General features: G+C 65.6%; 1 protein-coding gene across 1 annotated transcript in view; it reads left to right on the forward strand.

Moving 5' to 3' along the window:
* SND1 (staphylococcal nuclease and tudor domain containing 1) overlaps positions 1-26,896 on the forward strand; it is a 148,529-nt gene that overhangs the window by 41,445 nt on the left and 80,188 nt on the right. The window contains exons 11-12 of the mRNA XM_064441520.1: positions 7,182-7,271; positions 26,410-26,510. Of these exons, the coding sequence (XP_064297590.1) occupies positions 7,182-7,271; positions 26,410-26,510 (191 nt within the window). The remainder of the gene's footprint in view (positions 1-7,181; positions 7,272-26,409; positions 26,511-26,896) is intronic.

Here is a 26,896-nt window from a genome sequence, read left to right on the forward strand (position 1 = left end):
GGGGTTGCCCGCGGGCTCGCTGGCAGCAGGGCAAGGCAGGGCAGGGCAGGGCAGGGCAGCCCTCCCCTTTCAGCCAGCACTCGGTCACTCCGGCGAGCTCTCTGGGCACGCACTTTCTCCCTTATTGCCATTTAAAAATGCTCTCCAGCTCTGCCGTGGCCAGCCGGCATTTATCACTCAAGTGGTTCAGGTGCGCGCAGTGCCTTGGTATCAAGTGCCTGCTGCCAGAGAGGTGCTCTGCAGGCAATGAGGGAGCGGAGAGCACTTCTGCAGGAGAGCAGGCAAGCGGCAGAGCAGGCAGAGCGCTGGAGAAGCTGAATGCACACTTCACGCTTTGCATCCAGGCATTGGCACCTGCTTGCGTGAGACGGGGCTGCCCGAGCAGAGGCGCTGCTTAATTCCCTGGTGCGGTGGGAGCCCCTCGTCCTTGTTTCCTCGCTGCAGCACGTGCCTGTCATCCTCAGGGCTGTTGCTTTCCTGTAGCTGTTTCTGCTCCCGGTGTCATCCTTTTCCTTGCAGAAGCGCTGCCCGGCTCCTGGGACAGGCCCGTGAGCGAGCTGATGCTGTTTGTAAGATCATCGCCCACGTGCGTGCCGTTAAACCAGATGCGTGCCTTGCCATTTTTCACAGAGCAGGGCTTCGATGCGCTACGGAGGCTTTGATATGGAAAAGCCTGTCCCCAAACGCTCGGCAGCAGCACGCTTCTGCTCGCCAGCTGCAGGCTGCTCTTGGAGCCCTGCGCCGGGTCTGCTTGTTACACCAGCACGGAGCGAGCCACCGTGTTTGCTGTCACCGCCTCACCGGCCTCTGTGATGGATTTCCCACTCGGCACATCCCCTGGCGAGCCGAGCGTGCCGGGTTCAGCCGAGGATGCGCCGGGGTGGGAGGGCTGGGAACCGCGGGCGCGACACTGCTAACGAACCGTCTCCCCTTCCCTCCTTCGCCTTCCCCCTCGCCGCGCAGGGGGGCAGCGGGAGCTGACTCCCGGCGTTTGCCACGCAGCCCAGCTCGCCCCCGCTGCCGCCCCGAGGATTCCCCTGCCTGCGGGAGGGAGTCCCGCTCGCTCCAGGTCGGATCCTTCCCCCGCTCAGCCTCGGAAAGGGGCAGGTTCCCCCCACTCCGGGGTCCCTGTGGGGCTGCTGCGTCCCCGAGCAGCCCCACGGCCGCCGTGCCCCAGGGATGCCGGGCACGCTGCTGGCGCTGTGTTCGGTGGCAGCTGGTAATCTCCACCTCGGCTTAGTCTCGCACGTCGCTTCGAGTTGATTTGCTATGCTAATGGCTTTACAAATAATAAGCTTCCCTAATAGCGCTGGCAGGGAAGGGGAGAGCTCTCCCCACCTGCAGTCCTGCGGCACCGCTGGGCTGCAGGTCCCGGCCCCTCGGCTCTTTTGGGGTCCCCTGTGAGCGCAGGCACCCACAGCATCCCACACCAGGATTCTTGGGAGAAACCCCAAAATCCTGCGCTCGGGGAGCTGGGACCCCCCGCTCGTCCCTGGCGGGTTGGGCCGACCTCCCCTGCTCTGCGAGCCGGCGAGCGCCCTGGGACCGATGGGGTGTCGGGAGGTGCTGCCGGCACACCGGGCTGCGTTTCGCCAGCTAGGGTCTCGGAGCATTTCCAGCTGCCCTGAATGTGCCCACATCCATCGTCATCCCCATCTTCTGCCCCTGGGAAGGGGGCCAGGGGGTGGAGCGGGACCCCTGGGCAGTGGGGAACTGAGGGGACCCGGTGTTTAACACCCCCCCCACGCAGCCTTCACGGCAGATATGGGCTGCTGCTTTCCTGAAAATAGACCTTAATTGGCTGCGGTACGACATAATGATGTTAATTTGACAGGAGAGCTGTAATTCACTCAGCCTGTTAGGTATTTAAAGCCACACAGGGGTTATTTAAGGAGGAGGGAGGTTGGGGCTGCCGGCGCCGGCACTCACCGCCCTTTGCCGGGGAGCGCAGCCAGCGCCGGCCCCGGGAGCAGCACCCTCTTCCGAGATGCTCCGCTTTTCATTTTAAACAAAAAGCTGGCTTCTTTCCCCGGGCTCCCCGGCACGTATCTGTGGGCAGCCCGCGAGGAAGCAGGACGTTCCCATCGATCTCTGGATTGAAATCCCCGTCTCCGCGTCCCAGGAGGGAGGGCGAGCAGTTCACCCTTCCCCTCCTCCGGCAACTCTCCGAAGATGAAGCTCCACACATTGACTTTCTTGCTAATAAATGACTTCCCCGTCGCACACCTTTAATTGAATGAGGGTAACACGCTGCTTTTTTTTTTTTTTTAATTATTTTTTGAGTGGCTGATGGCTCTCCCCGGCAGCCGGGGAAAGCCGGGGCTGGCGCTGCAGCACCCGCAGCTCCCGCGGAGCGATGCCATCCCTCTCGCCCGTCCCGCTCCCGCGGCAGGGCGCGGCCGAGGACGTCGCTTCTCCGTGCACCGTGAAATGCTGTGTCCGGGAAGGCCATGGGAAAGACGGCTTAGAGGGATGCTGCTGCGGTTCGAGCTCTCGGCTTGAAAAGCAGTTTAAAAAAAGCAATATCTTTCTATGTGCCTGTAATCGCTGGGTGTTTGACGGTCGTAGAATTTAGTTAACAACCTTACCGTTATATTGATTTTTAATGTTTATTTGCAAAACCTCAAACGTGTGTCCAAGCTCTTGAATGGCTTCCCAGAGTGATCTGCCGGGCCACTTCCCCTCCGATACGAAATACCATTTTTACAGGCCAGCAAAACGGTATTTAATGGTGGCTGACAGGGCAGTGGTTAAGGGCGATATGTATTGGACACTTACATGTTTCTATTTTCTGACTCCTGGCACAGCCCATTGCATTTTACTTGTGCTGGGAATTGCAGAAGGGTTTGCATTTTTCATCAGCATCACGACGACGACGCGGCCTCGGTGAGGACTCGGCCCCCGCCTCTCCGGCTCCTCCGGGGCCCGCGTGATGGCACGGCACGGGGAGGGCGGCTGCTCCGGTGGCGGGGACGGTGCCATCGCTGGGGCGCCTGTGCCCCTGGGCCCCTTTTTGGGGTGGTCCCACGTGGCTGCAGACCTGGGAGATGCTCTGAGGTGGCTGCGTTGGTTTTTTTTAAGGCAAACATTTGCTTTTGTGCGATGTCGGGGCCGCTGCCGCTGCGCTCGGAGAAGAGGCTTTTAAGCGCTTGAGTGCTGCTTCCAGGGCAGGCATTTCCCCTCTTCTCATTAATGCAGCCGCAGGGTTTTACACAAACCGGGTAAATCCCTGGCTAAGCGGCGGCAGAGGAGCCTGCCCAGAGCACCAGCCCCACGCCAGCGCCGTGCCGGGACCCCCGGCTGCACCTTGCCAGCGCCGTGCTGGCTGGGATGGAGGGTGCATCCCGTGGGAGCTTTGAAAGCGAAGGTGGGGCATCTTGGGGAGCAGCTCCCGGACCCTCCTCGTGCCGAGGCTGCCGAGCTGCTCTCGGGTCACTTCTCCACCGATGTGATCGCTGCTGGCACTTGAGCCTGCCGGCACTGCACCGTGGGCTGGGTGATGCCGGGGCCGCCCAGGGCTTTGCCGCTTGCTCCCGCCATCCCCCTTCCCGTGCTCCAGCGCTGTGCAGGACGGGACTAGGGACTTAACAGCCTGTGCCAGATAGACACTTAAATAAGCAATAAATTTGGAGTTTGTTAGTGAGGATTAATTAGTGTTTGCACAGGGCTTTGCCCCTGCAAAGCAGCAGACAGGAGCCTGAGCAGCGTTATTTATCTTGAAGCTTCACCGTGACCTTGTCGAGGTTGGGAGAGACTCGTGGCCCAGGTCCCATCAGATCCCACCGTGGCTGTGCTGCGAAGGCGAGCGGAGGAAAGCCCAGCGTGCTCCCGGCTGCGGGATCCGGGGCTGCGAGCCAGCCCCCGGACCTGGGGCCAGGGGATGCTCCGGGAGCCCGGCAGGCAGAGCAGGCAGCCGGGTGCAGGCAGCAGCCGGCTGCGGGGCGTCCTTGCATCGCAGAGCTGCTCAGAAGCAGCAATCCCAGGATCGGCTGCAGGGGAAAGGCAGTGTTCGAGTGCAAGCGTTTATTTTGGGGGCTCTCCTGGGCTTTCGGGGGCTGTCCTGGCCCCGCAGGGAGCAGGGGTTGGCAGTCAGGAAGAGGAGCTGGTGTTGGGCTTCGGCTGTGTTTGGGAAGGGGCGGAGGGGGAGGCCGGTGGGTGGCCCAGCCTGCTCTCTGCTTTGGGGTGCAGGCAGGGGGGCAGGAGGTGACAAAGCGGGGAGCATCGGTACGCGCGGTGTCGGAGGGCTGAGCCCACCCTGTGTCTCAGCCCCTTGGCTTATTTCTCCGTCTTCACACGGTGATTTTTAAGCGAAGCAACGGCCGTGGCTGTACGGCACCGCTTTGCAGCACTGGACTGTGAAATGAGGAGTTAGTCATCCCTGCTCCTCCGGCTCCGCGCTGCCGGGGCCCTGCCGCGAGGGGACGGGGAGGGGGTCATGCGTGCTGCTGCGGGGATGCCCCGGGGGTCCATGGGGGGATGCCCCAGGAGGAGCAGGCAGCCCCCCCGCCGGCAGCCCCGCTCAGACCCCGCTCCCGGCGCTACAGGGTTTAATCACACGGCTTGACTCCAGCCGTGGCGCGGGGCCAGGAGTTTTTCTGGCACCAGCTAAATAACAGAGCCACCTCCGTCCCCACGCACCTCACCGGAGAGGGGAGCGGCGTGAATAACGCGTCGTCCCGCGGCGCAGCCGGGCCTGGCTGCGGGGCTGAGACGGGGCCAGCAGCAGCGCCGGCGTTTCCCAGGGCGGCAGCACGTTCGCCGAGCCCTTTGCTGGGGCATCCCTCGGGCCACCCGCCAGCTGCGCGGTCCCCATGCACTCAGCCGCAGCTTTATTTTATATGGGGCGAGGAAAAAGCTCTCTCCATGCCAGAAAACTGGCTTCGGGGCCGGCTAGCTGGCACCGTGTCCCGCGCCGGCCTCGTCAAGCCCACCTCATTAGGTGCCAGGAAGCTTTTCTGTGCCACGAGTGATAGCAGGGTGATGCCTGGTGGGCGTAAAAGCACTTTTCCAGAAGAAATGCCATCTCTGCCAGTCCCGCACCCTGCCAGGCTCAGGACTTGCTCTCGCCCTGCCTGCAAAGGGGTTTTTGGCCACTGCAGGGAGCAGGCGCCTCCTCCGGCGATGGTTTTGGCGCTGGGGGCAGCACCGGCTCGCTGCCGCGGGTGGGGATGCCCTCGCGGGATCTGGCCCGCTCCCATCGCCGGCGCTGGGCAAGCGGCGTTGCGGGTGGAGGAGGGAACGGCTCCAAGGAGCAGCCTGGGAACGGCGTCGAGGACATAATAAACGCTATCAAAGCCTCATTCATTACAGGAGAACATGGAGCACAAGTGCCGGCGTGTCTTTGTTCGCTCGCTCCCTCTCCGATCTGATTCCTCGCCTTCATTTCCTGCTGCTTTTGCCTTATCTCCCTCTTTTCGGTGTATTCCTCCCCGGCTCGGCGGGGCATGCAGGGCGCCGTGCCCCACAGCACCACGCCGGCGAGCAGAGCCGTGTGCCAAGGGCTGTCCTCCACCGGCGTGGGCTGCGATGCTCCCAGGGCTGGGTTGGCTTCTCCCTCCCTCCCCTCGCATGCTGGCAGGGCCCGAAGGTGCCGTGTCCGTAACGGTGTGGGCGCATCCAACCGCAAAGTGTTCCCGAAGCCCAGCGAGGGAGCAGGGTGTGCCGGGGGAAGCCGCGCCGCACCCTCTGGGGACGGTGCCGAGCCGCGGCAGCTTTCAAAGCCACGTTCACCCTGCCCCCACACCGCGTGCCGTGTCCGGGGGTGGTGGTGGAGGGGGACAAGCCCCTTGGGGTTGGTGGCTCCGAAACCACCGTCTCTGGCCCGGGGATTGCTCGGTCCCCAAAGCCTCGTCACAGGGAGGGTGACCAGGGACGCTGCTGCGCGCTGCCCCGTGCTCCCGCAAGGCACCTGCTTCGGCCGCTCTCGGGGAGGGACCCCAAGAGCAAAGCCAGGGGTTGGGGGACGCTGTTCCTACCGCTGGCACTCCTCGGGGGGGGGATTGCCAGCCTCGCTGGCAGCGCAGTCCCCACCCTGGCTCTCTTCTGGCTGGCATGTGAGCCCCTTCCCGTGCCGTCGGGCGATGCACTGCCGTGCCGTGCCACGGAGCCCATCGGCGTGCCGCGGGGCGCTGGGGGCTCGCAGGGGCGGAGGGTGGCCCGGGGAGGGTGAGCAGCACCCCGTCTCATATATGGATTATCTTACACGTCTTATATATGATCTTATCTAGCTCACCGGGCTCGCTGCTGCCAATCCTCCTCCACGAAACCCGCCGCAAAGCTCATGCGGGCGCAGCCGCACCGTGCGGTGCGGTGCAGCTCGAGCCCTTCCCCGGCCCCGCGTCATCCCCAAATCCTCACTGCCATTTCCACTGGAAAAATCCCCTTTTTGCTCAGCCTTTGAAGGGGTTTTATCACTGCGACAGACCCCGAGCAGCTGACGGGCAGCGAGCAGCCAGATGTCCTCTGGTTCCCTTTCCTGGGCATCTCGTCCTGCAAGTGCCGTTAATCACTGGCTGATAACGAGCGTGTCTATAATGAGCAACTTCTGTGCAGGAGCCTGCGTGAGCAGAGGCCGCGTACCTGGCTTGCACAGCTCTCTTAATTACAGAGCTTCTTGAGCTTTATTTTCCCCTCCCGCGGGCAGGGCAGGCAGCGGGTGCGTGGGGAGAGGGTGCTGTGCGCAATGTTTTGGGGAGATGAGACAGAGATCCCCAGCACTGAGCTGCCTGGCACGGTGTGAGTGGGGCTGGGGGGCTGGCGAGAGGGGCTGGGGTGCTCGGTGGGGGCGGGCGGCTTGTTGGAGGGACCCTGGCCATCTCCCCCCACCCCAAATTCCCCTCCACCCCTTCCCCTTATAGAGCTGCCACTTAACCTCGGAGGAGATGCTCGGCCTGGCGCTGTGAGGTGACTGCTGGCACAGCCCCGTGGGAGGGTGTGCGTGTCTGCCGGGGGCTCCCCTCAGGGTTTCGGCAGAGCCGGGGCTGCGGCGATGCTCGGGGAGCCCACCCTGGGGTGCAGGAGTGGGAGGGCACCCATGGGAGCGGGCGAGGGGTGCTGGGTGCGCTAGCTTTGGGGTGTCCACTCCGGAGCGGGAAGCAGGCTGCCTGCCCATAGGGATGCTCATCACTGGGGGGTTTTGGGGCGCTCCCCTGACCTGTGCCCCCCCTCTGCCCCCGCTGCAGGACAAGAACAGGAAGCTGAGGCCCCTCTACGACATTCCCTACATGTTCGAGGCCCGGGAGTTCCTGCGCAAGAAGCTCATCGGGAAGAAGGTATGGAGGGGACGGGGCTGGTGGCGAGGTCCCCGCTTGTCCCCGGTGCGGGTGGGTGCTAAGGAGGGGCTGGGAGGCGGCGTTGTGGGGTGCACCCGAAGCTGGAGCACCCTTTGACCTGGGCCCTCCGAGGGGTTGCTTTCAGCTGCGCCCATTTCCCAGGAGTGCTGTGTACCTGCGTCGCTTTATATTTCCCTTTGTTTCCCCGGCATATTTTTCTAGGCTGGTTTAGAGCAATTCAGGGGAATGAAGAATATAATGTGCACTTAACTACTGAAGCACATGCTCAGGATGCAATTTTCAAATGCTCATAAAATGGTCAAATAAAATCAATTTCCCTCATAGCGAGGCTGCTCGCTGCTGCTCATTGAGGACTATTTCCATGCCTAATTGCATCTTTCCATTTCAGAGCCCTGTTTATATATTTAAAAAAAAAAAAAAGAAAAAAAGAAAAGGAAAAAAATAGCAGCTTGCGAGACTTTTCTAATGGGAAGCCTGTCACTTTGTGTAGTCAAAAGCAGCTGCGAGGATGTTGCTGGGACTTGTGAAAAGAGCTCCGCTCTCTGAAATGGAAACCCAGTTGTTTCCAGGAGGGTCCTGGCCAGGCTGCACCATGGCAGGGTCCCAGTCTGAGAGCTGCCGGCCACCCCGGGGGTTACTGGCACCGGTTTTCCTCCAGCCACTGTTGCTCTGCAGTGCAGTGGAGTGGGGTTTGCTGTCTCCCACCCTGCCATGCTTGGCTGTTGCTGGAAACCACCCTTTTCCTCCCCAAACCCATTCATGTTCACCCTTGCATGCTCGCAGGCAGGAGCCGAGGCACGGCTGGCCGAAGCCCCGGCTCCGGTCACCGGATCCCCACTGCGGGAAGGGCTGTGGCACTGCCGGAGCCCCTGGTGCTCGTGGTGCTGCCTGCACCGGCCCCGTGACCCCCGTGCCCAGCCCCGAGGCGCTGGGGGAGCCGGCCCCACGCGGGGCGGCCCCAGCCTCCAGCCACCCCCGAGGCTGGCGGCCGCTCTCTGCATCCCCCGTGTCCCCACAACCACATCCAAGCGGTGCCGGCGGGGAGGGTGAGGGTCCTGCCTTCCTCCCAGGACCCCCAGCACGGTGCTGCGGCATGAGGCACCATGCTCCAGGCGCCCAGAGGTGTGGGCAGCAGGATGATCCCGTCCGGAGGGACCGGCAGGAGCGGGCGGCGGCGCACCCTCGCTGCTCTGCTGCCGCTGGACGGCCGTCAGCAGCAGGAGGAGGGGAGCGGGACGGCAGCCAGCTGCCGCCGTCCCCGTGCCCGGAGTGTCTGGTCGGGAGCCAGTGACCCCCAGAAATAGAAGCAAGAAGCCGTTTGGCTGCGAATGCCGCCAGCCTCCACACTTAAAGCTCCCCATAACCTTGCGGCGCGCTGCTGGGGCTCCTGCCTTCGTCGTTTCGGTAACCTTGGGAGCTGGGCGCCCGCTTGCCTTTCATGTTGCCTCGTTTGCTTTATAAATATTTCCTTTGTCAGCTCCACGTTTTTCACTTCAGATTAATTTGATTGAGGAAAGCGATGAAAAAATCCTTTCCGTTAATGATCAAAACAGTCCCTCGAGGTTGGTGGCGCGTTCTGATTTGAAATGACAGCCTTGCACGGGGTGGCTCGCCCTTGCCTTCTCGCGGCTCGCTGTCAGCATCAATCTTTGCGGCAAAATCCCTCTTTTCCCACCCCCTTTTTTAATATACTTTTAAAGCCCACCCCGGCGGGGAGCTAGCGACTTCTGAGAGCTGTCTGCTCGCGGGGAGATCAAACGGGGTGGGCTGGGACCGATGCGCAGCACTGCCCGCGGCGTCGGCGCGGCTCCAGCTCCCTGCGTGTTTGCAGGGGTGCCGCGGGGGAGCCCTGCCTGCCCGCCCGGGGGGAGCCCTGCAGAGCCCAGCCCGATCCGGGGAGCCCAGCCGTCCTCCGAAGGGTGTCCCTTCCTGCAGAGCCCCGGGTTCGGCTGATCTCCCGGGTCCTCGGCAGATGGGGATCTCCCGGATCCCCGGGCGGGTCCAGCAGTCAGACCGGTGCCGACTGCTCCGGCCTCGCTCCTGGCGTCCGCGGCGCAAGCGCCCGTGGGCTGCGGTGGCCCCTTGAGCTGCTGCCCCACCACCAAGCACCCTCTGGGCCCCTTCTCCGCCCCTCTCCTGCGTGGGCCTGAGGGCGCTGAGCATCTGTGGCCGTGCGAGCGTGTCCCCGAGGTGCGGTGGATGTGGGGACCCTCCCCATTGCGGGGGACTCGAGGTTTGGGGTCTGCCCCGTGCACCCCCAGTGCTCACCCCAGCCTGTCCCCCAGGGCCGGGGCTCCCCTGCCCGGCTCGGAGCTGCCTCCTCCCTTCCCGCTGCCTTTCGTTTGCCTGGGAAGAGCTGGCATGGCTCAGCGGCGTGACAAGCCCCGGGAGGGATCGCCGCTGGCAGCTGCTCCGGCAGAGCGTGATCATCCCCTTCAAGATTGATGAATTGAATATTAGGAATAATTAGGCCAGGATGAGTTTTTGGTCTTGCTGCCGGTGCTTCATCAGCTGCCTCCTCGGCCGCAAGCACCGTGTGCCTGTCGGGCTTGGCCGTGCCGTGGCCGCTGCCTGCGGGGACGTGGCTTCAGGCTTGCCTCATGGGTGCTGTCCCTGTGCCGTGGGGACCCTCCTCGTGGGTGCTGTCCCTGCACCTTGGGGACCCTCCTCGTGGGTGCTGTCCCTGCACCTTGGGGACCCTTGTCATGGATGCTGTCCTTGCACAGCAGTGACCTTGCCTCATGGGTGCTGTCCCTGCACCTTGGGGACCCTCGTCGTGGGTGCTGTCCCTGCACCTTAAGGACCCTTGTCATGGGTGCTGTCCTTGCACTGCGCCGTGGAGGCCCTCCTCGTGGCTGCTGTCCCTGTGCCCTGGGGACCCTCGTCGTGGGTGCTGTCCTTGCACAGCGGTGACCTTGCCTTGTGGGTGCGCGGTGGCAGCTCTGGAGGGTCGGTGTGACACTAGAGGGAGCTGCACTGTAGGAATTACGGAGCTGGATGTACCCCCGTCCCACCCCACCCCATCCCACCCCATCCCAAGGGAAGCGGCACCCACCCTCGGGGAGCAGGACCTGCTCCCGGCAGCCTTGTCACCCCCCGCCGGGGATGGCCACTCACACCCCATCGCTGTCCCCTGCCCCCCGGCGGGCAGCACAGTCCCTTTGCCACCCGGGGACACGGAGCGGGGTCACAACAAGCCGTCCCTCGCCCACGGGGGTGTGTGCTCGGGCAGGGACCTGCTGGGCTTTGCACGCGCGTGTGTAAGAGACAAAGCGGGGGCTGCTGGGGCGCTGGCTCCCGAGGTATCGGCAACCCCGACTCCCCTGGGCCGGGCAGCTGGGGCACCCCGGGACCGTTGCCTGCCCGTGCCCGGCGCCGCAGGAGGGCACCCCCTGCCCAGCCCCTGCCCAGCCCCTGCCCAGCCCCGGCTGCTCTGCTCCCGGCACGGCAGGGGGGACGCGTATTTTGCCAGCAAGGACAAAAAGTCCTCTGGCTGCAGCGAGCCGTCTGTCCTCAGCTGCCCTCCTGTCCTCGTCCTGACACCTCCCGGTGCACGTGCTCCGGCTGTGCCGCAGGCAGCCTGCGGTCCGGCGCAGGCAGGAGGGCTGATGCCGTCAGTGCAGGCAGGAGCGCTGATGGTGCCTGGCGCAGGCAGGAGGGCTGATGGTGCCCGGTGCAGGCAGGAGGGCTGATGGTGCCCGGCGCAGGCAGGAGGGCTGATGGTGCCCGGTGCAGGCAGGAGGGCTGATGGTGCCCGGCGCAGGCAGGAGGGCTGATGGTGCCCGGCGCAGGCAGGAGGGCTGATGCCGTCAGTGCAGGCAGGAGCGCTGATGGTGCCTGGCGCAGGCAGGAGGGCTGATGGTGCCCGGCGCAGGCAGGAGGGCTGATGGTGCCCGGCGCAGGCAGGAGGGCTGATGCCGTCAGTGCAGGCAGGAGCGCTGATGGTGCCCGGCGCAGGCAGGAGGGCCGATGCCATCGGTGCAGGCAGGAGGGCTGATGGTGCCCGGCGCAGGCAGGAGGGCTGATGCCGTCGGTGCAGGCAGGAGGGCTGATGGTGCCCGGCGCAGGCAGGAGGGCCGATGCCGTCGGCGCAGGCAGGAGCGCTGATGGTGCCCGGCGCAGGCAGGAGGGCTGATGGTGCCCGGCGCAGGCAGGAGGGCCGATGCCATCGGTGCAGGCAGGAGGGCTGATGGTGCCCGGCGCAGGCAGGAGGGCTGATGCCGTCGGTGCAGGCAGGAGGGCTGATGGTGCCCGGCGCAGGCAGGAGGGCCGATGCCGTCGGCGCAGGCAGGAGCGCTGATGGTGCCCGGCGCAGGCAGGAGGGCCGATGCCGTCGGCGCAGGCAGGAACGCTGATGGTGCCCGGCGCAGGCAGGAGGGCTGATGCCATCAGTGCAGGCAGGAGGGCTGATGGTGCCCGGCGCAGGCAGGAGGGCTGATGGTGCCCGGCGCAGGCAGGAGGGCTGATGCCATCAGTGCAGGCAGGAGCGCTGATGGTGCCTGGCGCAGGCAGGAGGGCTGATGGTGCCCGGTGCAGGCAGGAGGGCTGATGGTGCCCGGCGCAGGCAGGAGGGCTGATGGTGCCCGGCGCAGGCAGGAGGGCTGATGCCGTCAGTGCAGGCAGGAGCGCTGATGGTGCCTGGCGCAGGCAGGAGGGCCGATGCCATCGGTGCAGGCAGGAGGGCTGATGGTGCCCGGCGCAGGCAGGAGGGCCGATGCCATCGGTGCAGGCAGGAGGGCTGATGGTGCCCGGCGCAGGCAGGAGGGCTGATGCCGTCGGTGCAGGCAGGAGGGCTGATGGTGCCCGGCGCAGGCAGGAGGGCCGATGCCGTCGGCGCAGGCAGGAGCGCTGATGGTGCCCGGCGCAGGCAGGAGGGCCGATGCCGTCGGCGCAGGCAGGAACGCTGATGGTGCCCGGCGCAGGCAGGAGGGCTGATGCCATCAGTGCAGGCAGGAGGGCTGATGGTGCCCGGCGCAGGCAGGAGGGCTGATGGTGCCCGGCGCAGGCAGGAGGGCTGATGCCATCAGTGCAGGCAGGAGGGCTGATGGTGCCCGGCGCAGGCAGGAGGGCTGATGCCGTCAGTGCAGGCAGGAGGGCTGATGGTGCCCGGCGCAGGCAGGAGGGCTGATGCCATCGGTGCAGGCAGGAGCGCTGATGGTGCCCGGCGCAGGCAGGAGGGCCGATGCCGTCGGCGCAGGCAGGAACGCTGATGGTGCCCGGCGCAGGCAGGAGGGCTGATGCCATCAGTGCAGGCAGGAGGGCTGATGGTGCCCGGCGCAGGCAGGAGGGCTGATGGTGCCCGGCGCAGGCAGGAGGGCTGATGCCATCAGTGCAGGCAGGAGGGCTGATGGTGCCCGGCGCAGGCAGGAGGGCTGATGCCATCAGTGCAGGCAGGAGGGCTGATGGTGCCCGGCGCAGGCAGGAGGGCTGATGCCATCGGTGCAGGCAGGAGGGCTGATGCCATCAGTGCAGGCAGGAGGGCTGATGGTGCCCGGCGCAGGCAGGAGGGCTGATGGTGCCCGGCGCAGGCAGGAGGGCTGATGCCATCGGTGCAGGCAGGAGGGCTGATGGTGCCCGGCGCAGGCAGGAGGGCTGATGGTGCCCGGCGCAGGCAGGAGGGCTGATGGTGCCCGGCGCAGGCAGGAGGGCTGATGGTGCCCGGCGCAGGCAGGAGGGCTGATGCCATCGGTGCAGGCAGGAGCGCTGATGGTGCCCGGCGCAGGCAGGAGGGCCGATGCCATCGGTGCAGGCAGGAGGGCTGATGGTGCCCGGCGCAGGCAGGAGGGCCGATGCCATCGGTGCAGGCAGGAGCGCTGATGGTGCCCGGCGCAGGCAGGAGGGCCGATGCCATCGGTGCAGGCAGGAGGGCTGATGGTGCCCGGCGCAGGCAGGAGGGCTGATGCCATCAGTGCAGGCAGGAGGGCTGATGGTGCCCGGCGCAGGCAGGAGGGCCGATGCCATCGGTGCAGGCAGGAGTGCCAATGCCATCAGCGCAGGCAGGAGTGCTGTGAAGTCAGCAGGGGCTGTGTTTGGGGTCAGACACCTCAAAGGCACCCTCTTGGCATGATCCATGAGATCCCATGATCCTCCTCTCCGGTTTGGGGGTCATCGCCCCTAGTAGCTCCAGGCGGATTAAATTAATTGGAAATTAATAAATCCTCCTGCTGCATACTGCTCTCCCAGTATATCACGCTCCTGGCTGAGTGGTGGCTCCCATGGGATGTCCCTCTCGTTGCTGGGCCCACAGGGAAGCCCGCACTGGTGCATGGTGCTGTGCCCAGCCCTGGCTCCGGGTGGGCAGTGGGAGCCTGGAGCTGTGGGATGGGCTTTGTCACGACTGCTTTTGTGGGTGTCTGCGGGCATTCGAGGGGAACAGGGGCTCGGGGACCCGGAGGCCGCTTGGCCGGGGGGTGGCTGTGGTGCCGACGGTGAGCGCGGCAGGGCTGCGGTGAGCAGGCAGGCAGGCAGCAGCCCGGGTCTCCCGCCCCACGGTCGTGCCCCACTCTCACCGATGCCCGTGTGTGCTGGCCCTGGGCAGCAGCCTTGGGGGCGGCAGGTTTGCTGGGGTGGGGGAGCAGCCAGCCCTCCTGGTGCTCCCAGGCACCCTGCTGCCTGTCCCACCACCTGTCCATCTGTCCCACCATCCCTAAGGGCTTTGCAGCTCCGGCTGCTTCCAGCACAAACCCCAGTTCATGGCCGGGAGAGCCTGAAACCCAGTCAGGGGCACTGGGCTGCCGGACGCTGCCAGCCCGGCGCAGCGGACAGACGCCTTTGCTCTCGCCACCCGTTTTCTGCCTTTTCTGCCTCCTTCCCGGCCGCTCGCCCCCCACTCCCTGCCCTGCAGCCCTGCTGCATCCCCCGCCGATGCGCCGCCTCCCCGCGCCGCGGCACGGAGCTGCCCGCGCCGCCTGTCCCGCAGAAACGCAGGGGCAGCGCGATAGCTTCCCGTGGGCCCCGGCGGTAAAAATAAACCGCGATTGCTTCCAGAAATAGTCCCCCCTCCCTCTGGAGAAAGCACCGAAAGGAGAAGAGGCACAAACATCCCCACGGCCGCGGTGGCCCCTTCGCTTTCGGTTCGTGCAGCACTTATCACGTTAGGAGGGGGGCCAGCCCGCGGGGAACCGCATCTGAATTCCCAGCGCCCCGGAGGTAGATGGAGTATAATATATTTTCTCTCCTGCCCTTCCATCAAAGCACCGTGAAGTTTCTGAAGCTGGGATTTTTATGGCGCTTTGCTTCTCCCTTTAACAGACCCGATTTGTTTTCTTCGACTCTTCCGCCAGCTTTCGCTGTGCCCGTGCCGGCTCCCTGCGCTGCCGCGGCACGTGCCCGGTGCAAGAGCTGCCGTGGCTCCTGCAAGGGAGCTGCACCCTCCCGGCAGCCGCGGGACTGACCCAGGACGGTGGAATTTGCCCGGTGGCACGGGATGAACCGGCTGCTGCGACCCCGGCCCCGCTGCAGCGCCCGCCGGCGTTTGGCTGCTGTGCCCCGGTATGGATTTGTCTCCCGCGGTGGAGCGGGGCACATCGGGGCAGGGACGGCTCCCTCCGCACAGACGCTGCCCATCGATTTCAGCGCCGGGCATGCATTGCCGTTAAGCCGCTTTTTTTAATTATGCCATCGTGCAGGCAATTCAATCGAGCCTAAATGGGTGCTCTTGGCCCTTTCCTCTAATTAGCTGAGGGGGATTAATCATTCGGATGGAGGGAGACGGCACGAGATAACTCAGGGAAAAATATCCCCTGTGCATGGAGGCGATTCAGTCCCTTGCTTAAGCCTGCTCTGCAGCCGGTGGGGGGACGGTGGGCAGAGGGGCGGCTCTCCCTGGGGTGCCCGAGCACCCACGGGTGCCCGATGGGCTGCAGCCGTACGGATGCAGGGCTCCGTGGTGCAGCAGAGTCCTCCCATCCCTGGCACCGCCGCACTCATCCCCTCCTCGGGGTCCAGTCCTGCTGCTGGGGGCTGTGAGTTTGGTGGGCACCCAGTAAGGTCTGTGGGGGTGCTGAGAGGTGGTGACACTGGGGTGAGCCCCATTGCCTCCCCAGGCACCGGGCGGGAGGGCAGCAGGCCCCCCCCCGATGCCAGGCTAGAGGTGGGGGTGCCCCTTTCTCACCCCCCTGCCCCCCATCAACCATGTGGCTGCGAGGGGAGGCTTGTGCGTGGCCAGGGCGAACCCCCAAAGCTGCACCGTGCTGGTCCTTTATTTTTTATGCCTCTGGCCCCGGGGATAATTCCACCCGTTGAGCCAGCCCCGGTGAGACGTGTGTTCCCAGCGGTGCTGCCCGATCCCCCGGCCCCAGCCCCGCACCCCGGCCCCGCGGGCGCGAGCACCCCGCTCCCGCCACGGCAGAGGGGCTGGCGCAGAGAGCCCCGGCGCTGCCGCGGCGCAAGGGCCGGCGGTGCGCGGTGTCCCGGTGCGTGCCGTAGCCAGGCCCTGGATTGGCAGGGGGTGCAGTCGTGCCGTGGTGCCGTGCACGGTTGTCCCCGGGTCGATGGGGCGGTCGATAACTGGAGACCGGCGGGCTGCGCGTGGCCGGTGCCAAGGGACGCGAGGAGGAGTGTGTCTCAACCGCGGCCGTGCCTCGTCTTCCCCGCTCCCGGGCAGGGGGGCGCGCGGGTGGCCTGCCCTCGCCTCCTGACGCCTGTGCTCATTTATCTGCAAAGCTTCAGCTTATTTTTAATGCCTGGGGATTTGTTAGCGATGCAGCTCAGGGACGGAGGCTCATCAAAGGGAAGGGCTGACAGCGAGCTGATAACACCTCTCGTCCGCGAGAGCCTGCGAGTACGAACCCGAGCCCCCAGCGTACCTGGAAAGCAGCAGCTGGGGGTTTCCCTGCAGTTTTCCAGTGCGTCCGGTCAGAGCGCGTGGCTCAGAGGACTGGGGCGCTTCCCAGGATGCTCCTTTTGGGGTTACCCAAAGCAGCGTTCCCAGTGCCCGCACCGGCGGCAGACCTGGGAGAAACGGGGTTTGACTGGGGGAAACGTTTCCCCGCTGAACATCATCCCTCTCCCCGGATGAGGGAAGGCTTTTGCAGACCTTTGCAGATTTTTGTGCTGATGGGCAATTTTCAGCGCGTGCTACCGGCAGCCTGCAAACTCGGGGGGAGCCGGCGGCGCGGCGCGGCGCGGCGTGGCAGCAGTCGCCTAGCGCGGCGACGGTCGGGGCGCAGCCGGGGGTTTTTTAAGAAGGTCCCGCTTTCTGCAGGGCGGCGCGGCCGGGAGGGGTGGGGACGGTGCATGGTGAGGGGATGCTGGCCACGTGCCGGAGCCGGGACCCTGTGCCGAGCAGCGTGCCGGTGCCTGCGAGGCTTTGCAGAGCGCCGGCTCCCGAGCTTCGCGGGAACGCGCTGCGTCATCACCGCTGCTTTCCGGCATGTGAAGTTGGGGAGGATTTTGCTGTTCAAAGCCTTCTGGAGAGCTGGCTGCTCCCCAGTGCCGAACTCGGGAGGGATCTTCTCCCGACTGTGTTCTGCTTGGAATAAACAGTGCACGCAGATGCAGATGAGCAGGAGGGGAGAAGTCTGCTGGCGTGCTCAGCTCCGGTCGCTGCAGCGGCCTGAAATGGCTCCCTGACAGCAGGGGAGGGTGAAGAGAGCAAATGTGGTGGTTCCTGGCATAATGACCAGAAATTCAGGGCCATTTCCTCTCTGTGCATCTATTTTCCTCCTTCCAACACTTCTTCAAAGGTCTCTGCTGGGCACTTCCATTGCCAGGCTGCAGCCCTGAGTTATTCCTGGCTCCGGCAGAAGCTGCCCCAGCAAGGTCAGTCCTACCCCGGGGCTGCTCGTTCGGCTCGGCTGGGCTCGGCTTGGCTGGGCTGAGCTCAGCTGCCCCAAGGCTGCAACCCAAGGGGGGCTCGGTAGCCCCGCTGCTGCCGGAGCCCGTGGGGAGGAGGGAACGCGGGGCCCCTCGGCCACCGCAGGCTTCGCTTTCGGCAAGGATTGAGGCTCTGCGGGCTCCGCGGGGGCTGCTCTGCAGCGTGGGGGCTTGGAGCATCCCCCGTGCCACATCCCGGGCTCTTTACACGCCTTCCTAGGAGGGACCGTGGTGGGAGGGTCTGATGAGGAGAGGCAGAGGGGGTTAACAAAGAGCTTGGTGAAGCTGAAGGCAAACTGAGCTGGCTCCTGCTTGCTGTTCCCAGCAAAGCACCCCTCCTGCGGCCGACGGGTGCTGAGGCTGGGCTGAGCCGGCTCACAGGGCGTCCAGGCACGTAGGACCCGCTCTCCAGCCCCGTCCTTCCCCGCTTGCTCTGTTTCATCTCTCGCTTCACTTGCAGCAGATGCCGTCACCGCTCTGCTCCGGGACCCCGCGTGCCGGAGCGTGGCGCGTCGAGAGTCCGCCGGTGCCTCTCCGCGGTGTCCTGCGGTGCAGAGCATTCCTCTAACGGCACCCTCCCCGGGGCAGCACCCCGCGGTGGGTCCCGGGGCCAGGCTGGGGGGCTCAGAGGGGACTCTCCCCTGCCGCGGGGACAGAGGGCGCAGCAGGGAGGAGGGGGCCTGGCTGCGGCGGGTGGGCGCAGGGTGGGTGCATATGGCAGGGGTGGGTGGCAGACCAGACTTGCTCTGCTATAATTACTGTCTGAAACGCCTGCGGATCTCCCAGCCCTTCTTCGTCACAAACTCACAGGGACTATTTTTACCACCCCAAGAGCTCGTGCCGCGTGTCAGGGCCGTGAAGGGGAGCTGGCTGCCCCCCACCCCCGCCTCTGAGGCCAGGAGGATGCTCCCAAAGCATCCTCCTGCGAGCGGCAGCCCGGCACCATGTGCTGGGGGACCACATTGCTGGGACCGTGATGGTGGGGACAGTGTGCCGGGGACCACGTGCCGGTGACCACACGCTGGGGACGCTGCACCCGTCACCACGTGCCGGGGACGCGGTGCTCGGCACCCCAGGCACCGATCCTCCTCCTGCCGTGAGCGTGAGCGCGGGTTTTTGGCACCGACGGCCCCGCAGCTCCCAGGGGCCGTGTCCTCCCCGCACACCCTCGCACGAGAGCCGGTGGCGAGGCGTGGGGCACGTGGGGATGGGGATGGGGACAGGGATGCGGCTCGCCAGCCTTTCCCCTCGCCCCGCGCCAGGCTGCCGGGCACTGAGCTACGGGCGAGCGCGGGCCGGCAGCTCCGGTGCAGCCCCGGCTGGTGGCGGCGGAGCCGGGGTGGGTGACATTGAACGCGTTGGCTGCACAAAGGCATGTGAGTCTCTGTAGTGCCATTCTTCTCGGGGCTGGATCTCCTCCAGGGAGGAGAGCTGGCGGAGTGATTTAATTCATACTGACTGCAGCTGACCTTGGAAACCCACCGATAGATGGCCGCCATCGATGCTGGCTGGCGTTGGGAGGGAGCGAGAGGCCGCTGCGGGTCCCATGGGTGCGGGAGGGATGGAGGGAGCCAGGCGGGGACCCCGCACCATCGGCCGGGCACCCCACGTCCCACCCTGGCGCCGGCCACCCCCTGCCCTCCTGGCCCCTCAGCGGTGCTGGCAGGCACTGGGAGCTCTGCACGTCGCGCTCTCTGCTCAGGGACCTCTTTGCTTTTCGTACCCCTGTGGAACAGTGACTGAGCTGCAGGTCTGCGGGGTGCCGGCGGCGGCCGCTCTCGCGTGCGCCCGGTGCCGGGTGGACCTGGCTCACGGCCACCCGCGTGGGACCGTGGTGGGTCTGTGGCCGGGTGCCCCGGGGCGCTTTCCCTGCAGCTTCAGGTCCCTGCGGGTGGCAGATGGGCGAAGCCGGGCTCGGCACAGCTCGGCGGGAGCCCGGAGCAGAGCCCCCAGCGCTGGGCGCTGCTGCTCGCAGTGTCCCCTCGTGCTTCTGGGCTGGGGGTCTGGGTCTGTCGCAGCTGAAAGCGGTCAGGTGGGGCTGGGCTGGGCTGAGCAGCTCCCCGAGTTTGGGTGTACAGCTGCAGGAGGTGCCTGACCCCGGGCTGGGGGTGCAGGAGGTGCCCGACCTGGGGCTGGGGGTGCAGGAGGTGCCCAGGAGAGGACTGGGGGTGCAAGAGGTGCCCAGGATGGCACTGGGGGTGCAGGAGGTGCCTAGGAGAGGACTGGGGGTGCAGGAGGTGCCCAGGATGGGGCTGGGGGTGCAGGAGGTGCCTGAGCCAGGGCTGGGGGTGCAGGAGGTTCCCAGGAGGGGACTGGGGGTGCAGGAGGTGCCTGAGCCAGGGCTGGGGGTGCGGGAGGTGATGGAGGTGCCTGAGATGTGGCTGGGGGTGCAGGAGGTGCCCAGGAGGGGGCTGGGGGAGCAGGAGGTGCCTGAGCCAGGGCTGGGGGTGCGGGAGGTGCAGGAGGTGCCTGAGCTGGGGCTGGGGCTGCAGGGGTTGCCCGAGCCAGGGCTGTGGATACTCTCAGGAGTTGATTCTCCACTGGTGAAAACAACATGCCCGAGGTGAGCGTTGTCCCTCCAAGAGCATGCACGGGGGAAGGGGAGCACCTCTGCATGCACCAAACCGCCTTCCCAGTGTCGTTAGCTCCGTCGAGGCGCTGCAAACTACAGCGGGGACCTGCGCCGGGCGGGGGGAAGCTGCCCAGCAAGGTGGGATCGCGCCGTGCTCCCTGCCTGTCCCTTCCGCGCCCAGGGCCGGCGCGCGAAGCTGCTGCCAGCGGGTGCTGGGACGGCAACAGGGGTTGGCACAGCAGGGGCGTCCCTTTTCTTGCTGGGACGTGAGGAGCAGGGAAGCAGGACGCACCGCGGGTGCGCGCTCCTGCCTCTTCGCTGCCTTTAACTGCTCCGAGGTGGCAGCCGGGGAGGGGACGCTGAGGGGGCAGCTCTGCCCCGGGGCCTGGGGTACACGGAGGAGAGGGATCGAGGTGCTAATTATGGGAAGGTTTTAATTCCTGGTTTGCAGCTGGAACCGGCTGCTGTTGTGCTGCTGGCGGCGGCTCCGGGAGCCCCGTTTGGGTGTTTCGATGCCCCGCGGCTCGGTCAGGGTGCCATGGGCGCTTTCACGGCACCTTTCATCTCAGGAGCACCCGGGGAGGTGGGCGAATGCTGCGGCCGGGGCTCGGCGCCCCACGGAGCCAGGAGTACGGGAGGCTGAGCCCCGGCGCGACCCGGCGTGCCGTGCCGCGCCACGCTGTGCCGTGGGTCTCCTTGGGTGGGTCTGTGGGACCGGCTCCTGCCAGCCCTCCCCCGTGGGCACCGGCCCTGGGGGGGGACCTGGCGTTCGCTGGCGCTGCTGGGGCCGGGCTGCTGGGGAGGGTGGGGACGGGGCTGTCACATCCCGGCCTCCCGCAGTCCCGCTCGGCCCAAGTGGTGGCAGCGGCGACGCGGCAGGTTGGAGTCCTTTCCTGCTGAATCCATCGGGTGCTGCGAGTGTGCTTGTTCCTGCCCCGGGAAAGGGAGTTCTGCGTTTGCGACTTGTCAGGTGCAGCGGTGCTGGCATCACCTAGCGGGGGACGTGCCAGCTCTGTCACCGCAACTAGCCTCAGCTGCATCTGTCCTGGGGACGCAACGCTTCGCAGCGCAACACTTGGCGATGCGATGCGATGCGATGCGTCACGGTGCAACGCAATGCAACGCTGCCGTGCAGTGCGACACAACGCGACACTTTGTGATGCAACGCAGCACAAGGCAACACTTTGCAGTGCAATGCAGCACAAAGCAACACTTTGCAGTGCAATGCAGCACAAAGCAACACTTTGCAGTGCAATGCAATGCAACAAAACACTCTGTGATGCCATGCAACACAATGCAACGCAACGCAACGCAACGCAATGCAACACTGCAGCGCAACATTTCACAACACTGATGCAACGCAGCACAAAGCGACACTTTGCAGCGCAACACAACACTTTGCAGTGCAACGCAACACTTTGCAATGCAATGCAACACTGCAGTGCAGCGCAATGCAACACAACACTGGTGCAATGCAGCACAAAGCTACACTTCGCAGTGCAACACAGCACTTTGCAACGCAATGCAAAGCGATGCTATGCAATGCAACATGATGCAACGCAACTTTGCAGTGCAATGCAGCACAAAGCGACACTTTGCAGTGCAGTGCAATGCAACAAAACACTCTGTGATGCCATGCAACATATGCAACGCAATGCAATGCAACGCAATGCAACACCGCAGCGCAACATTTCACAACACTGGTGCAATGCAGCACAAAGCGACACTTTGCAGTGCAACACAGCACTTTGCAACGCAATGCAAAGCGATGCTATGCAATGCAACATGATGCAACGCAACTTTGCAGTGCAATGCAGCACAAAGCAACACTTTGCAGTGCAATGCAATGCAACAAAACACTCTGTGATGCCATGCAACACAATGCAACGCAACGCAACGCAACGCAATGCAACACTGCAGCGCAACATTTCACAACACTGATGCAACGCAGCACAAAGCAACACTTTGCAGTGCAACACAACACTTTGCAATGCAATGCAACACTGCAGTGCAGCGCAATGCAACGCAACACTGGTGCAACGCAGCACAAAGCTACACTTTGCAATGCAACACAGCACTTTGCAACGCAATGCAAAGCGATGCTATGCAATGCAACATGATGCAACGCAACTTTGCAGTGAAATGCAGCACAAAGCAACACTTTGCAGTGCAATGCAATGCAACAAAACACTCTGTGATGCCATGCAACATATGCAACGCAATGCAACGCAACGCAATGCAACACCGCAGCGCAACATTTCACAACACTGGTGCAATGCAGCACAAAGCGACACTTTGCAGTGCAACGCAGCACTTTGCAACGCAATGCAAAGCGATGCTATGCAATGCAACATGATGCTATGCGATGCAACGCTGCAGTGCAATACAGCACAAAGCACCACTTTGCAATGCAACGCAACACTGGTGCAACGCAGCGCAAAGCTACGCTTCGCAGTGCAGCGCAGCACTCTGCAACGCAATGCAAAGCGATGCTATGCAACGCAACATGATGCAACGCAACTTTGCAGTGCAATGCAGCACGGTGCAAGGCAGTGCAACACAGCACATCGCTTCCCCGCTGCAGGCCTACGTGTGACGCCCAGCCCGACCCCTCCGCGCTCTTCCCCTGCCCGTGACGCTGCAGGGTCCGAGCCGGGGCTGCGGGGTGCCCCGCGCCCCGTCCCCCCCCGCCTCCGTGCGAGCTCCTCGCCAGCCCTTTTGCCCACGCTTTGCCTAATTCCAGGCAAGGTGTTCCCGAGTGGAGCCCTGCCTCGCTGCTGAGCCAGATGACATTTCAAAAGCCCTGTAGTAGCTTGAATTTCCTAACTTGCCTCTTGGAGTAATCCTTGTCTTTTTTCCCCCTATAGTTGTTATGACAATACTTTCGCTGGGAGGAATTGCTTTAACCTCTCCCCTTCATTGGCTCTTTGCTGCCAGGGCCCCCCTCTTTTGCTGCTGCAAACCTTGAGTAGCTCGGCCGTACGCGGGAGCGAGCTGACGGCGGGGGTTTGCCAGGCAATCGTACCTTTTTTGCATTTTTATGCTCATTTTAAAAAAGCCAGGCTTGGGAAGAGCCGGCAGTCGGAGAGGGTTTGCCTTTGCTGCCTCGCACCGCGCGAGCTGGGAGCCTGTCCGTCTCCCTTCGGCTCAAGGAGCGGGCACGGCGCGGTGCGGCGGCACACCTGGAAAAGAGTCTGTAGCGCCTAAATACAGCCCCGTGGCTGGGCCAGGGCGGGGGGAGGCAGCGCCAGGACTTCCCTGGGGACCCCCGTGTCACCCCCACGTCCCCCTGTGCCTCCTCCAGCCCAGGGCAGCCGCAGCCTCCCCCGGCTGACGCGAGGAAGGTGCTTTTCTAGGGGAAGCAAGGCGGCGGAATTGGGTTGGATTTGCATAGAAATGGCGCGTACAGATGTGGGATCGCATTAAGTGTTTGAGCGCTCGGGCTTTAACTCCCGATTTCTTTTCCCCCGCTGTTTATTGCATGGCCGTGGCCGGGGGTTGCAGCTCCGTGTTGCTGTGCCGGCGGGTGCCGGTGCTGCCGGTGCTGCTGAGGCTTGCAGGGGCAGCGCTCCCAGCCCCGCATGCGGCCGCCCCACAGCCCACAGCCGTCCCTACCCCTGCCCCACACACACCCGCCCCGCAGCCGTCCCTACCCCTGCCCCACACACACCCGCCCCGCAGCCATCCCTGTTCCTGCCCCGCACGCGGCCGCCCCACAGCCGTCCCTACCCCTGCCCCACACACACCCGCCCCGCAGCCGTCCCTACCCCTGCCCCGCACACACCCGCCCCGCAGCCGTCCCTACCCCAGCCCCACACACACCCGCCCCGCAGCCGTCCCTACCCCTGCCCCACACACACCCGCCCCGCAGCCGTCCCTACCCCTGCCCCGCACGCGGCCGCCCCACAGCCGTCCCTACCCCAGCCCCGCACACACCCGCCCCGCAGCCGTCCCTACCCCTGCCCCACACACACCCGCCCCGCAGCCGTCCCTACCCCTGCCCCGCACACACCCGCCCCGCAGCCGTCCCTACCCCTGCCCCACACACACCCGCCCCGCAGCCGTCCCTACCCCTGCCCCGCACACACCCGCCCCGCAGCCGTCCCTACCCCTGCCCCACACACACCCGCCCCGCAGCCGTCCCTACCCCTGCCCCGCACACACCCGCCCCGCAGCCGTCCCTACCCCTGCCCCACACACACCCGCCCCGCAGCCGTCCCTGTTCCTGCCCCGCACACACCCACCCCGCAGCCGTCCCTACCCCTGCCCCGCACGCGGCCGCCCCACAGCCGTCCCTACCCCTGCCCCACACACACCCGCCCCGCAGCCGTCCCTGCCCCTGCCCCACACACACCCGCCCCGCAGCCGTCCCTGTTCCTGCCCCGCACACACCCACCCCGCAGCCGTCCCTACCCCTGCCCCACACACACCCGCCCCGCAGCCGTCCCTGTTCCTGCCCCGCACACACCCGCCCCGCAGCCGTCCCTACCCCAGCCCCACACACACCCGCCCCGCAGCCGTCCCTACCCCAGCCCCACACACACCCGCCCCGCAGCCATCCCTACCCCTGCCCCGCACACACCCGCCCCGCAGCCGTCCCTACCCCAGCCCCACACACACCCGCCCCGCAGCCGTCCCTACCCCTGCCCCGCACACACCCGCCCCGCAGCCGTCCCTACCCCAGCCCCACACACACCCGCCCCGCAGCTGTCCCTACCCCAGCCCCACACACACCCGCCCCGCAGCCGTCCCTACCCCAGCCCCACACACACCCGCCCCGCAGCCGTCCCCACCCCAGCCCGGGGGGCGAAGCTGCGAGAGCGGCCGCAGGTTCGGGCGGCGCTGCAGGACGTGCGCCGGAGCCGGGGCCCCCCGATCCCGGGAGCGGGGAGGAGGGTGGGCAGCGCGGGTGGGATGGGAGCGGTGCCGAGGACCGGGATGTGCGGGTGGAGCAGCGCTGCTTTTCCAACCCCGCCGGGGAACTGCGGCTCTCCGGAGGGGACGCTGATGGCTTTTCCAGCCCTCCTGCCCCACACGTGCTGGGACAGAGCCCCCGACACAGCCTCCTGCGACCTTCGCTGGCCTCGTCACCGAGCCCTGCTCATGGGGATGAGAGGGCTGGGGAGGGGGCAGGTATGGCAGCACCTGGTCCGGTCCGGTCCGGGGGTCTGGGCTGGAAATGATCCTATTAGTGCGGCCAGCAGGGGCCGGGCAGGGATGGGGCCCCTGTGCTCGGCCCTGGGGAGGCCCCACCTCGAGTGCTGGGCTCAGGTTTGGGCCCCTCGGGACAAGAAGGGCCTGGAGGGGCTGGAGCGTGTCCAGAGAAGGGCAGCGGGGCTGGGGCAGGGTCTGGAGCACAAGCGTGCTGGGGGGCGGCTGGGGGGGCTGGGGGGGTTTAGCCTGGAGAAGGGGGGGCTGAGGGGAGCCCTTCTCGCTCTCTGCAGCTGCCTGAGAGGGGCTGGAGTGAGGGGGGGGCTGGTCTCTGCTCCCAAGTCACCAGTGATGGGACGAGAGGGAACGGCCTCAAGCTGCGTCAGGGGAGGTTTAGGTTGGATGTGAGGGAAAATGCCTTCCCTGCCAGAGGGGTCAGGGATTGGCACAGGCTGCCCAGAGAGGTGGGGGAGTCCCCGTCCCTGGGGGGGTTCAAAGGACATGCAGACGTGGCACGTGGGGCCATGGTTTGGGAGGCCTGGGGGTGTTGGGTTGGCGGTTGGACTTGGTGATCCCAGAGGTCTTTTCCAACCTCAGTGATTCTGTGATTCTATAAATGGATGGAAATTCTGCTCGCTCATAATGGGCACTGGGATGTGATGCCCGGGAGCTGCTGGGGGGTGACGGCCAAGAGCTGCTGGGAGGGTGATGCCTGGGGGCTGCTGTGCCAGGAACGCGAGCCACGGTCTCACCCACGCGCATCTCTGCACCCGCCAGCTCATCCCAAGCCCTGGTGCGCTGGGAGGTGCAGTTACCCTGCAAAAGTTGACCCCCCCAAGGTGGACCCCCACTAGGTGACGTGCACGAACGCCCCTGTCTGTGGGAGGACGGGGGCGGTGGCGGTGCTTGTTGCCGGCACAGCTGCGTGCCGGGTGGGTGATGCGGGGCGGGCGGGTGGCGGTGGCATGGGGGCAGCACGCCCGGGGGCAGCGCAGCTCCGCGCCGGGTGCACGGCCGGGTTTCTGGGGTGCCCGGGGGCTGCTCTCTGCCTCACCAAAGCGTTTTGCAAACCGGCCTCCGCGTCCCGCTCGGCACGGTGCCGGCGACACTGATGCCAGCTGACAGCTACAGCTTAGCAGGGAGCTGTGCTTTCATCTACCTGCAGGTACAGACAAGCTCTCTTAGCAGAGGCCAAAACGTGATTACCCATAAACAAGGAGGCATCGGGGCTGGCTGCACGCTCGGGATCCCTGCCACGGCTCTCCGGCAGATGGGGAGCTCGCCGGCGTGCCTGGCAGGAGCCGGGGTGCCGCCGGCAGCACGAGTGCCCGTACCAGGAGCCCGGGGCGGCAGCTCATCTGCCATGGGAAGCTCCTGGTTTAACATGCCCAGCCCTGGCTCACGCGCTGGCAGTGCCATCGGCGCCAGCAGCTGGCTGGCAAACGGCTCCTTCACCTGGGCACGGGGAGGCGTGGGGCCTGGCCGGCCGACAGCGGGGGCTCTGGGGCAGGGGGGGATGGGGGTATGCAGGGGAGCCCCTGGGCTGGACTGACCCCCGTGTCCGTCTGTCTTGCCCAGGTGAACGTGACGGTGGACTACATCCGACCGGCCAGCAGCGCCACCGAGACCGTGCCCGCCTTCTCCGAGCGCACGTGTGCCACCGTCTCCATCGGAGGAATGTAAGTGTGGAAGCGGGGAACGGGGCGCGGCGCCCCGGCCTGGCGCTCGCCGGGGCTTCGCGGGGCTCTGCCGTGCGCCGCGGGGGCGCCGGGGGGCCGAGGGCGGCTCACCCTCGCTGTGGGGCTCGGTGCCGGCGGCTGGGCGCTGCTGTCCCGCTCCACCCGCGGCCCTGCGCTTGCTGCCCCCAGCTCCGGCAGTTTGGGGGTGCTGGGCTGGAGGACCCCGCCGCAAGCCGGTCGCCTTGGGGAGCAGCGTGGCTGGCGGTTTGCTTGGGAGGAACCATCTCTCTGCTGTATGTCCCTGGGATGTCTGTCCTTTCCCAGGGGACATCGCCCTCCCCGTGACGCGGCGCAGCGGTGCGGGGTCTGCCGGAGCAGCCCCCCCT

The sequence above is a fragment of the Phalacrocorax carbo genome, chromosome 1 (assembly GCF_963921805.1).
Source record: "Phalacrocorax carbo chromosome 1, bPhaCar2.1, whole genome shotgun sequence".
Taxonomy (NCBI): Eukaryota; Metazoa; Chordata; class Aves; order Suliformes; family Phalacrocoracidae; genus Phalacrocorax; species Phalacrocorax carbo.